Raw genomic sequence first — 12,511 nt, 5'->3', positions numbered from 1 at the left:
AGCTTATTCTTATTGCCAAGAGATTCAGTTTGATTTTTTCCTAGAGTCACCAACATCTCCAACATCATTTCATTTCTCTTCATCTCAAACATCTAGAGTTATAGTTGTCAATGTAAGTGTTTTTTTCCAATGCAAGCGTTTTGACTACAAGCTGACACAAAAGTTTTTCATCAACTTCTGTGAGCGTGATTGGCAAGTGCTGGTAACATAGGATAGTGCTTACTGAAATTTCGCCTTATTAAGGAAATGCTGTTGGGCATATGTACTTGTCCCCGCGGTTAGCGACTCGCCGACTACTAGGCGGGGCGTTTCATTTGCGGCTCTCACGACGATGCCCTTTTTGTACTCTTCCATGTTTTGTGTTTTACACGGAATGTTTTTTTATGTCAACTATTATAGAAAATTTTTTTTCGTGCGATTATAACCATTTCCTCTCAATTGTACCTTTTTTATGAAACAAGTGAATCTAACCGTGTGTCACGACTGTGTGTCTGTGTGTGCATTCGTGTGTGTTGTTGTGTGTTCTGTGAAACAGAAAAGAGAGTCTATAGCATAGAGACCATCGTCAGTGACCATACGGATCAAATAACTTTGGTACGTTTATGGGTCACGCGGCTACATCCGCCCAGTGAGTCCGAAAGCAGGAGCAGCAACACCAACGGCTTATACGTCACAACCGTGGCGTTTATGTATGTGTGCCGTGTGTTGGACAGCAGCTGACTCCACTGGAAATCCATATCAAGACTCTCTCTCTCCTTTCCCGTCATTTTTGGTTGAAGGTAAGATCCGCTTTTATAATCACCTGGCTATAGGGCTCTTCGGGATCTGTTTTATTTAGCCGTTTTATCTGGCAAAGCAGCATGGCTCTAGACTTGTTTGAGGGAAGAACGGGGAGAAGAGGGAGAATGGGACGAGTGGGAGGGAGGAGGGCGTACGAAAAAAAAGGGGACCCACGTTTCCTCTTCTCCCCCATTCGTCCCATTCTCCCTCTTCTCCCCGTTCTTCCCTCAAACAAGTCTAGAGCCATGCTGCTTTGCCAGATAAAACGGCTAAATAAAACAGATCCCGAAGAGCCCCATAAGATCTATCGGGACCCACACACACCCAGTCCCAGATGAAAAACTTTCATTGCGTCTCAACCGACAGGAAATTCGATAGCACATTTTTGTTTGTTGCAAGTTTCATAATATTTAAAAGAAAAAAATTGCTGATTGTGTGTGTGTGTGGCCCAATCAACCGTCTATTTTTTGTCAAGTGGCATTTTGTTTGTTTTCGGGTAGAGACCCTGGGCCACAAACGATCGACTCCTGATAACTCTGCAGCCTTGATATCATTTGAAAACCGCCGTTCGTGTCAGCCTGTTTTTGTTGTTTGGGGGTCAGAGTGGGGAAAAGAGTTCCATTTTCTGTTGAATTTTTACTTTGACGTCCACCGATTGCTGGCTGGATCCATCCTGACTCGACCACCTTATTTTGACGTGTCGCTGCATTTCCCTTTGTTTTCCCCCCTTCATTTTTATGTGGAGTCGTACACACGACATGATAGTTTACATTTCGCGTGAAGCTCGGGCCATTGCCGTGAATTAACAACCTGGAAAGTAGAGAATATTGGGTCCCATAGAAAAACCTTAAAAACATTGTCATTTTCCTATTTTCGGGAATTTTTATTTTTATCAATGTGGGAAAAAAGTGAATGGTGACGTCAATTCGTGATTAAACAACAAATAAAGATAAAAGTCACGGAGGTTAGAAGAATTTTCGCTTGGCTGTGACTTTTTTAAAAAGAAGTGTGTGTTGTGTTTCTTACTAATTCGTTTCGTGTACTCGTCGCTCGCGGGATTCCCATTCAAAAGAATTCTCTTGAGAGAAAGGGAGGGCTTGTCTTTTTTGTATTTCACTATCGCAGATTCCTTTTGTGCGCATTTTATCCATTTGTTCAAGCTCGTCTCTCCAATTCAAACCCCTAATGAATCCATCGGGAATTACAGACATTCCGCCGCCGAGGAACGCGGGATGAAAATTAAAAAAAAAATTTCAATCGCAAAACCTACACACGGTGAAAGTTGCGCTAATAACAATAGAAACCGGAGAAAGTCGATGAATTATTTCTTTATCTTTTTCTTTTTTTATCCGTTACGCTGTTTTCGTTTCGCTCTTGATGACATTATTTCTTTTTGGTTACCCGTTTCTTGTTGGTTGTCGCGCTCAGTTTTCCCGTATCGTCCCCTAACCGCCTATCGTGATGACGAACAGTGATGTGGACGACGACGACAGCGACAGATCCCACCTCTCCTACGAGAGCGAAGAGGGGACCAAACTCACGGATCAAAAGAGAGATGGCGACGAAAAATCAAAGAAGAAAGAATGCCTCGCTCAGGTGCAACTACAACGCCATGGCCGTCATGGCCATCAAGAGTAGCACCGAAAAACGCTTGTCTACCTACGCTATCTACGAGTACATTTTGAAGAATTTTCCGCAGTACCAGGACTACAAGCATGGATGGAAAAGAAGCCTCCGCCAAATGTTAAATAAACACAAGTACTTTGTGAAGGTGCCACGCAGAAAGGGCAACAAGGACGATTGCAATTACTGGATACTCAATCAGTTTAGCCCAAAAAAAACCTCCCCTCTGCCTCAGCCACTTAGTGCTTGTTCATTAGTGTTTTCAAACATGTCTGAAAAAATCATGAACTTATTAAGCAAAAATGCTGTGAGAAAAAATGATATAACGCAACCAAATGTTTATGCCAATTTTTTCAGCCAAAAAGAAAAGGCAAAATCAGAAACAAAAAAAGAAGAACCTGTTGCCAAAGATAGAGGAAAATTTTTAGAAATTCTCCGTCAAAACTTGTCATCATCATCTGAAGCGGCTTTGAAATATTGCGGTAAGATGTCATTGGGTCAAGTCAATATAACGAAAAATCTCTAATTATTTCTATTGTTGTTTTAAATCCTAGATAAACGAAAACTACATTTTAAAGATGTTTTAAAGCAAGAGGTGAAGGAAAGAACAAATGCCACTGGTTGTTCGTGCTGCGGGGTGTATGGGAATGTAGCTTTTCATTGCGTGAAAGGGTACAACAACAAGTATACTACATGCAGCGATTTATGGACATCTATATACTCGCTTCTTGCTGAAACACTGAAAGGTTCAGATTCAACGCTGCTACAAAGTGAATCGCTAAAAAGTGTATGTAGTGAAATTCGCTGGCTGGTATCTCCGATTCACGGATTGATGCACATCGCACAATCGATGGTGTTAACACGTCGTTCTCCGTTGTTGGTGCATACTGGACCAAAGTGTGATAGATGTTTGCGCTGCTGTGATAAAATTACTGATGCAGGAAAACAACTTTGTCTTCCATGCTATAAAACCAAATGCTTTCAAAGTAATTTGGCATATGTCCCCCCCCAAATATGTTCTGCCACAAATGACTGAAGACGATCCCAAGAGAAAGCCAGTCACGTGGGCATTTTATTGTGCTAGATCCTCGTGGGGTTGTTACGCTATAGAAGAAGATCACTTCAGAACATTAAAAGAAGCGTTTACAAATAGCGTGAGGTTAGTTACTGGAATTGTTTTCTTTGTTATTTATTAAAACCTACATTAATTTACTTATTCCTTTTTTTGCAGAAATTATGGGCCATTCGGTCAAACAAACCGTGTTGGTTATCCCTTGAAGGTCAAGCATGGTGGGGTATTTGTTGCAACAGCAAGTGCTATATCTATCATTTCATCCAGATTTTTCCGACCACCGAATTCAAAAGACAATTGGTTGCCAATGGGTATTTTGTCGGAAATGTTAATTTTAAAGTACCGTCCGATGGACATAATTGTTTTGATTATGTCTCAACCTGCCTGTTTAACAATTTCACCACAACATTTGGTGAGTTTCTTTTCATGTTTCTACTCTGGCAAATGGAAATAATGTCGAGGTGTAATTTTGTTTCATAACAATTTATTTATTATTTAGAAAACTTTCTTGGAAGACGTATATCGCCGCGGTATTCCTAAAGATTCGTTGTATTTCTTTTACTATGGCTTGGAATCCACGCAGAATTGCACATCACCTAACCATGAGACGGTGGTACTGGCTGCAGACATTCTTGAAGCAATTGAGCAAAACCTAACTCCGTACGGCAAACTTCGTAAGGCCACTTAGCTGTCCTGTACGCCGCTATCAAAGGTAATTTTGAGTATTCCAAAAATACATAAATGTTTTTTTTTCCATATTTCATTCAAAACAATTATTTATTAGGTTGCTCACAACGCTACGGTAGGCCACCACAAGGAAGAACAAGGTTAGTGGGGGGTACAAGACCCAATTCACAGACGATTATACAGGTAATAAACAATTTCTAAGGAATATACTTTATCATTTGATTGATTCATAGTAATTCTTCATGATTTTTTTTTTCATGTATCGCAGGATAACGTGCAAAAATTTTTTTCCAACAAAAAATGTAGCGCTAAAGACTGTGGTACAGATGTTGCAGAAAAATTTGCCTTAGAATGTGGCGACTGTCTGGCGTGGTTTCACGGTGATTGCGTTGCCATGACAACATCTATAGCAGCACAGATGGACTCAAATGCATTGCAATTCATTTGCGATACCTGTTTGCAAGAACGAGAAGAGATGACACCTTGTCAGACTCGATTTGCGTCGCCGCATTCCAATTGGAACGTATTGGACAATGACTCTAACCAACAAAGTAGGGCTATAAGTAGTAAGAAGAAACGAGATGCTTTAAATGATGAGCCCAAAGCCGGTCCAAGTGTCGCAAAGTTCGCCAAAATGTCGCCAAAATTGCAAGAAGGAAAACAAGTAATTGCTTCCTCGCCGAGTTCCAATTGGAGTATTTCTGACAATGACTCTGGACTAGAAAATCTGGCTGTGAGTAGTCACAAGAAAAGACAGACTTTTACCATTGAACCAAAAAATTCCTTTTGTTTGGAAAAGATCATGGAAAAGTACCAAAATAAGCAAGACGGAAAACAACAGATAGCGTCCTCGCCAAGTGCCAATTGGAACATATCAGACAATGACTCTGACTATGAAAAACTGGCTATGAGGAAGCCAATGAAAAGACGATCAAAAACAAATGAGCCAACACCTGGTCCAAGTGTTCAAAAAAACTCAAAAATGTCGCGAATTGAATCAGAAGAAACGCAAAAAAGTTCGTTGAAGAACAATAAGATGCGGCTTCACAGGAAATAGATGACAATTGGTAATCTTGAAGTAATTAATATTGTTATTTATTATTCTTAATTATTTATATTTGCTTGCCTAGTGTAACACAGCTTACCAGGACTCTCATTCAGTGTTTCAGCGAAATTTAAAGAAAATCTGTTCCAGATTCAGGAGTCTGATCTGATGTGAATTTTCCAAAAACAGCCGCGTTAATTCCACTTCAAAAGACCACTACATGCCCACCTCCTCTGTGCCTTCCTTAACAAGGCTTTTTTCATCTCGCCAATTATCAGAAAGAAAGTTCATCCAAGAAGTTCATCCACTTGTCATCCAGTCAACATCCAGGAATTCATCCCCCTAGGTTTAACCGGGAAGTTGCTCTGCCACAATACAAAAAATCAGTTCCATCTGATAGCAGATCCTCTTCTTCAAATGACCAACTAAAAGTTTCCATATCTGTATATGACTTCCACAACTTAATAATTTTTGATTTCGCTCAAACGCAGACATCATCAGAATTGTCTTTTTTCAAGATTGTCTTTTCAACATCGGGCCGTCTATCTATCTTGCTATTTCTACCTCGCCCCACCATAAAGCTAATCAATAAATTATAAATGTCAAGGAAACCGAATGTTATAGTGAGCTATCTAGCACGGTTTTTTTTGTAGGTTTCCATCTTTTTGAAGTTTTAGTCGATCCAAATGGGCGAAAGTAAAGTGACGGGTTATTGAAGCAGTTGGGATATTTTAGCTGTGCGGTAAAGGTGTAGACGGTGACTTTTGAAAAAAGTAACATTTGTATGAATAACTACGGTTTGAAAGGAGTTGGACTAGTTTTTTTTTTACTTAGGGGAGACTGGAGTAAAATGGGACACCGGGTCAAAAGGGACAGTGGGGGGAAAAATAGTAGATGTTAATAAAACTTTAAAAATTTTTAGTATGTTATGTAAATCTGTATAATCTACTTCGGCATGAAATTTTGTTGATTTTTGTCAATAACTGCATGAGTTATTGACAAAACTAAAAAAACGGTTTTTATTTATAAATTTTTGTCTCCGCCATTTTATGTTTATAGAAACAAATAAACGGTAATGGCATGTAAATTTAATATTGAAATGAAGCTGATTCATTTCTTGATCGTTTAAAACAAAAATTAGAATTTTAGACCAATTTGTTTAGACGGTATGAACTTTTAAAAAAAAGAGTCATAATCGGGTTGTTTGGGACAGCCGTTTTTGCCTAAAATGGGACAGTTACGGACCAATCAGCGTACAGCATTTTTAAGAGGCTCGATTTCCTGACCTAGCAACGCAGGATGTCCTACAGCTCCATAAGGGTTTTTGTATATATAAGAAAAAAGGTTCATTAACACAATAATTTAATTGAAACGTTTATAAACTCAAAGAGTCTATGCAGTGGAACACTTTTTCAATTTTTTTCAATTTTATTAATGAATTTTAAGGCGAAAACGGAGGACGTCCCTTACCACCCACCCCAGTGTCCTCACTTACCCCAAAAAATAGGCTCCTCCCATAAATCTGAGTAAACTTTAAAGATCTTTTATGGGGAAATGGTTTATTATAAAATTATAAAAAAAATATGGGGGGTACATTACAATAAAGAATACATAAAAAAAAAATTTAACGAAATTAAAGAATTAGTTGGGGAGATATAGGGGCAAACGAAAACCGTCCCGTTTTACTCCAGTCTCCCCTACCCATCTTGTTTTTCAAACCGTCCTTTTAAACCGTCACCATTTTTATCTACCATAGCCTTTGCATCAGTGGGTGCAGCAAGACTCTTTGAATTTTTACCCATTCAATGCAACTCACAAGAATTTGCAGTTGGGAAAAAAAACAAGAAGGAAGTTAACTGTGAAAAATATTTGGAGTTTAATTTGCTGTTAGCCATGAGAAAGAAAATACACTAGAAATCCAACTTTCCCCAATTTTGTGGCTGTTTTGGGATTAGCAGTGAGAGATTGAACACATACAAGGCACTCATTGATTTTGGTTTGGAGATCACTTAGATCATGAATGAATGAATAACAAAGGACATTTGCAGCACTGCTTACATTGGGGGATTTTATGTCCAAGCCAAAGCTGATGTTCTCAAATTGAATAGGGTTTCCTGGATTCTTGGTCTTCAAGGCCTCTTTCAATGCATCTAGACTTAACTTTTCTAGGATTACATTGCAAATTCCTTCTAATGTCGTTAGATGATCTGGATGTCTTGGAACTTGAAGAAGGTTAGCCAATTCAACAATTGAAATCTTCACTTTCAACTGCATCATAATGTAAAGAATTATCAACAATGATTTAAAAAATATTGAAATAAAAAGCTCTTATTACAATCCAAGTTTTCAAGTGGATTTGATTGCTGAGAAGTTTGTTGCTGAAACTTAGGCCTTGAAGTGTAGCTTTCAGGTTTCTCATTAAACTCAAATTGCACTGCCAGCACAAGAAGCCAGTCTACAATTCCCGGCCTAGATCCATTGGCAAAAGGGCAATCCGGATCCTTCAATTATGGTTCAAAAGCTTGGTTCCACTGTTTAGCAGTTGTATTCCTTAGAGATTCCCTATATCTTCATTCTTGTAGCAGCGTACTTTTTGATCTTCCAGCCAAGCATTAGTGCTCAGAAACTGCTTCTCGTCTAAGAATAAAGAAACAGTTGGCTCAAAAATCTCATATAAATCCAATAACACACTTATAATGTAATACCTGCAGTATTCAAGGTATCGGGATTAGGAAAACCCTATGCTTGTAATTTTTGCTTGAACATTTTTAACGCAATACTTTGAGTGAATAATGGTTCCCACAGATGAGCAAAAGAAGTGTAATGAAAAAAAATAAGTAAAGATATTGTTTGTGTCCTCTCTGGAAAGTCTGAATTAGTAATAAACAGGAGTGGAAGGAACAACCGACAGCGAATGACGAATTGACGAGGGTGTTACTAGAATGCGCGTGCGCGTTGCTCGGACACTAAAATGCGCGGAATTTGTCTTGCGCGCAAAAAACTAAAATGCGCGTCTCAAACGCTGGAATTTTTGTGCGGAAACGCACTAATATGCGCGCATCGCAGGGGGAAAATGCACGCCTAGACACTAAAATGCGCGCTGGTCGAAGAAAATATGCGCGAAACCATACTGAAATGCGCGCAAGACCCAAACTTGCACATATTAATCCAGAGCGCAGCCATCGCTTATGCGCGCAATCAAACAGGAGATTGCACATTTTAAACGTGCGCGCAGCCATACAGAATGCGCGCAAGGCCCAAACTTGCACATATTAATCCAGCGCGCAGCCATAGCATATAGCCTACTAAAATGCGTGATTAGCCAAGAAAATTTTGAGCGTGTGCGCCAATCAAACAGAAAATGCTCGCGAAACCCAAACTTTCCCATTCTGAACGTTGCAGCAGCAAATAATAACGAATACTTGATAGATAATAATAACATGGGAGAAACCAATTCAGAATATGCGTGTCCAAACAGTCACAAGTTTATGTGGTGTAATCATGTTTAGATTTAATCAGAATCGTTAAACACATTTCACGCAGCGCCATTTACTATAATCGTATTAATTATAATCACCAAAAAAAAGGAGATATTACTTCGCACTAAAGAATTCACGAACATTTGAATTCATTGAACCCATGTAAACACTAAGGGCATGAAGAATATCGTAAATATTCAAAAGTAAAATTTAAATTCCTGTTTCAGTTATGAAATTCTATACTAATTAGACACAAGAATAACTTTGGATAGTTACTATGATCAAATAATAATACACAATTTCACCACAAGAAAAAATTCATGCAAGTCGTAGGGGAGACTGGAGTAAAACGGGACGGTTTTCGTTTACCCCCTATATCTCCCCAACTAATTCTTTAATTTCGTTAAAATTTTTTTTTTATGTATTCTTTATTGTAATGTACCCCCCATATTTTTTTTATAATTTTATAATAAACCATTTCTCCATAAAAGACCTTTAAAGTTTACTCAGATTTATGGGAGGAGCCTATTTTTGGGGGTAAGTGAGGACACTGGGGTGGGTGGTAAGGGACGTCCTCCGTTTTCGCCTTAAAATTCATTAATAAAATTGAAAAAAATTGAAAAAGTGTTCCACTGCATAGACTCTTTGAGTTTATAAATGTTTCAATTAAATTATTGTGTTAATGAACCTTTTTTCTTATATATACAAAAACCCTTATATGGAGCTGTAGGACATCCTGCGTTGCTAGGTCAGGAAATCGAGCCTCTTAAAAATGCTGTACGCTGATTGGTCCGTAACTGTCCCATTTTAGGCAAAAACGGCTGTCCCAAACAACCCGATTATGACTCTTTTTTTTAAAAGTTCATACCGTCTAAACAAATTGGTCTAAAATTCTAATTTTTGTTTTAAACGATCAAGTAATGAATCAGCTTCATTTCAATATTAAATTTACATGCCATTACCGTTTATTTGTTTCTATAAACATAAAATGGCGGAGACAAAAATTTATAAATAAAAACCGTTTTTTTAGTTTTGTCAATAACTCATGCAGTTATTGACAAAAAATCAACAAAATGTCATGCCGAAGTAGATTATACAGATTTACATAACATACTAAAAATTTTTAAAGTTTTATTAACATCTACTATTTTTCCCCCCACTGTCCCTTTTGACCCGGTGTCCCATTTTACTCCAGTCTCCCCTACCAACAAATGTAAATACAACATTAATAATTTGAATTAATTTCATTGGGCCTTGGCCTCCTTCTAAGCCTCGAACAAGTAAAGAACTCCACCTTGTGATTTCACTAAATGTTCAGAAATGGGTTCCAGAATATAAATTTTGCTTAAATATGTTTTTGCTGACCAAGTGGAATGAGCCATATTGCACGGACCAAAATTCACACAGCAACTGAAGTTATGAGGGAGTCAACAGTCAAGGCAGTTCATCTCGAGCAATGTCGATGAAGACGAAGTTAGGTTAAGACGAGGAAATAAAAAACGAAAAAGGAACAGCTAGATGAGACTCTCAAAAATGGGAGGAAAGGGGTAGGGTAAGAAAAAGGAGTATGGGATGGTATATTAGTAAACGTACCTGCTATTCGAACATGAAGACGAAGATGAGAAAGTTCTAGAAGATTACAAACACAATTGTGCAGTGCAAGCTATTAAAGAAGAGAATCATCGGCTTTATTTGCATTTGCGACACGCAGGTTTAAAATGTGCAAGTTTGAGCCACGCCATCATTCAGTATGGTTACGCGCACGTTTAAAAGTGCATTTTGGGTTTCGCGCGCAATTTCCGTTTTCATCAGTGTTGGCTGCGCACACGTTTAAAATGTTCAATTTCCTGTTTGATTGCGCGCAACAGCGATGGCGGCGCGCAGGTTTGAAATGCACAAGTTTAGGTCTTGCGCGCATCTCAGTATGGGTGCACACATATTTTCTTCGACCAGCGCGCATTTTAGTGTCTAGGCGCGCATTTTCCCCCTGCGATGCGTGCATATTAGTGCGTTTCCGCGCAAAAATTCCAGAGTTTGAGACGCGCATTTTTGTTTTTTACGCGCAAGACAAATTCCGCGAATTTTAGTGTCCGCGCTACGCGCAACGCGCATTCTAGTAACACCCAATTGACGATGGTACAGATAATCTGTTTCGTCTGCTTATTTTTACGAGATGTGCTGTTGTGGCAATACCGAATTTATTATAACTCAACTTTCAGATCTTCAAAAATTGTAATATCGAATTTCGGACCAGTTGCAGATGGGCATAGAACTACATAAAATGTCAATGAAATTATTGAATCAAAAACATTTTCAGAACAGTCTATTATATTTGAGAGATGAAACAAACAAACCAAGATAATACATCTCTGGGAGTCTTGGACTCGAAAGAGCATACAACTTTTTAAAATCACACCAATCGGACTTAAAGATAAAAAGAAGAGGGACAGAATTTTTGAGATGCAGAAAAAAGGTAATACTGTTGTTGTAATGTTGATCGAAGTATAATAACAATCACAGCATTCGTTAAATATTTGTTTTTGCAATAATCGCTAGTTTATTCCAAGGAGAGAGCATACAACCCAAGCGATCGACAGCAGCATTTGCAAGTTCTTGTCGATGTTCTGAATGTGTGATTTGGACGAGTTCAAATGCGCACTATATATTATACTAAAAGAGAAAAAGTTCAAGTATAGGCTTAAGACAAACTACAGTGAAGGCAAACGAACTCATGTGAAGGCTAAAGAACTCAACAGTAGGCTACACAGCTCAAGAGTAGGCTTAGGAAATTAAGTAAAAGCAGGACACCAGGGAAGGCCAAACAATTAACCCAAGGCTTGACAACCAAGAGAAAGGCAAACGCACCAACGGGAAAGAAGGAAAAGATATTTAAAAAAAATTTTCAACAGTTATATACCAATTAAATTATTAAAATTCTACCGTACATTCAAAAGCGATAGATAAACAAAATTACAATGCATGTCTCGCTTAAAGCATTTAACTACTTAAAGCATTTTACTAAGCAAGCCATTTACGCATGGCGCATGATGTCGTGATGGTTGTAGGGGAGACCGGGGCGAAATGGAACAGGGGGTTAAGTTGAACAGAGGGCTTTTATAGTGAAAAACTCGTTAAAATTTTTTTATTTCTTTAGGGTATATGGGAAATTGTATTTTTTAACCTGGGGTTAAATTTTGTTGGAGTAGTTGAAATAATTGTTAAGTTATTATCGAAGAAGTAAAATCACTGGTTTGGATGATTAGGATAACTGTTTAATTTTTCTAGTTTCTAAGCGTGGTTTTTCAATTAAAACTAAAGTAAGATAGCCATTTTAAAGATTTTTCTTTTTTCTATTTTATGGCGTAAAAAAAAATAATTGCTCACTTGTACACCGAGAAAATGTTACTTTTTATGTAACAACTTTTACGGGGTTAAAGTGAACACATTTTTTGGGCATTGAAAATTTGGACAAAAAAAATTTTGACGCATTGAAATTTAAGCCCTCCTTCTTTCTCGAACATAAGGGGCGGGACAGTGTCAAAAACAAATGACTAGCGGAAATAGGCGGGGTTAAGTAAGAATAACCAGAAAACAGCAAAAAAAAATTGAAGAAAAAATAGTCCCACTTTTAAACAATGATTACTCAAGAATAATTTCCTTTTTTTTTAACAAAAATAGTAATAATCTTGAAGATTAATGAATGTTCTATTTTTCTATAGATTTTTCAATAGATTTTATTGACCCGTTGCTGAGAAAAATGGCGTTCTATTTTACCCCGGGGTTTGTTCCATTTTACCCCGTCTTTTTTCGGTCGAGTTCAGACCG

General features: G+C 38.0%; 1 protein-coding gene and 1 pseudogene across 1 annotated transcript; one reads left to right on the top strand and one right to left on the bottom strand.

Moving 5' to 3' along the window:
* The first annotated feature begins 3,431 nt into the window (after nt 1-3,431).
* On the top strand, nt 3,432-6,064 carry LOC124192541. The gene is made up of 6 exons (XM_046585898.1): nt 3,432-3,562; nt 3,635-3,786; nt 4,155-4,187; nt 4,260-4,345; nt 4,431-5,229; nt 5,293-6,064. The coding sequence occupies exons 1-5, from the start codon at nt 3,432-3,434 to the stop codon at nt 5,217-5,219; spliced, it is 1,191 nt and encodes a 396-aa protein (XP_046441854.1). The 3' UTR covers nt 5,220-5,229; nt 5,293-6,064.
* Nucleotides 6,065-6,755: 691 nt separating this feature from the next.
* On the bottom strand, nt 6,756-8,122 carry LOC124192115 (annotated as a pseudogene).
* Nucleotides 8,123-12,511: the final 4,389 nt, after the last annotated feature.

Source organism: Daphnia pulex, chromosome 4 (genome assembly GCF_021134715.1).
Source record: "Daphnia pulex isolate KAP4 chromosome 4, ASM2113471v1".
Lineage (NCBI taxonomy): Eukaryota > Metazoa > Arthropoda > Branchiopoda > Diplostraca > Daphniidae > Daphnia > Daphnia pulex.
Note: the sequence above shows the minus strand (reverse complement) of the source record. Positions and strands in the feature narration are given on the sequence as shown.

What these genes read in the sequence shown, in the direction of transcription:
- LOC124192541 (XM_046585898.1), top strand. Translation starts at nt 3,432, where the DNA reads ATGACTGAAGACGATCCCAAGAGAAAGCCAGTCACGTGGGCATTTTAT. An exon ending in GCGTTTACAAATAGCGTGAG is followed by an intron (nt 3,563 to 3,634) that starts GTTAGTTACTGG and finishes CTTTTTTTGCAG; the next exon opens with AAATTATGGGCCATTCGGTC. An exon ending in ATTCACAGACGATTATACAG is followed by an intron (nt 4,346 to 4,430) that starts GTAATAAACAAT and finishes CATGTATCGCAG; the next exon opens with GATAACGTGCAAAAATTTTT.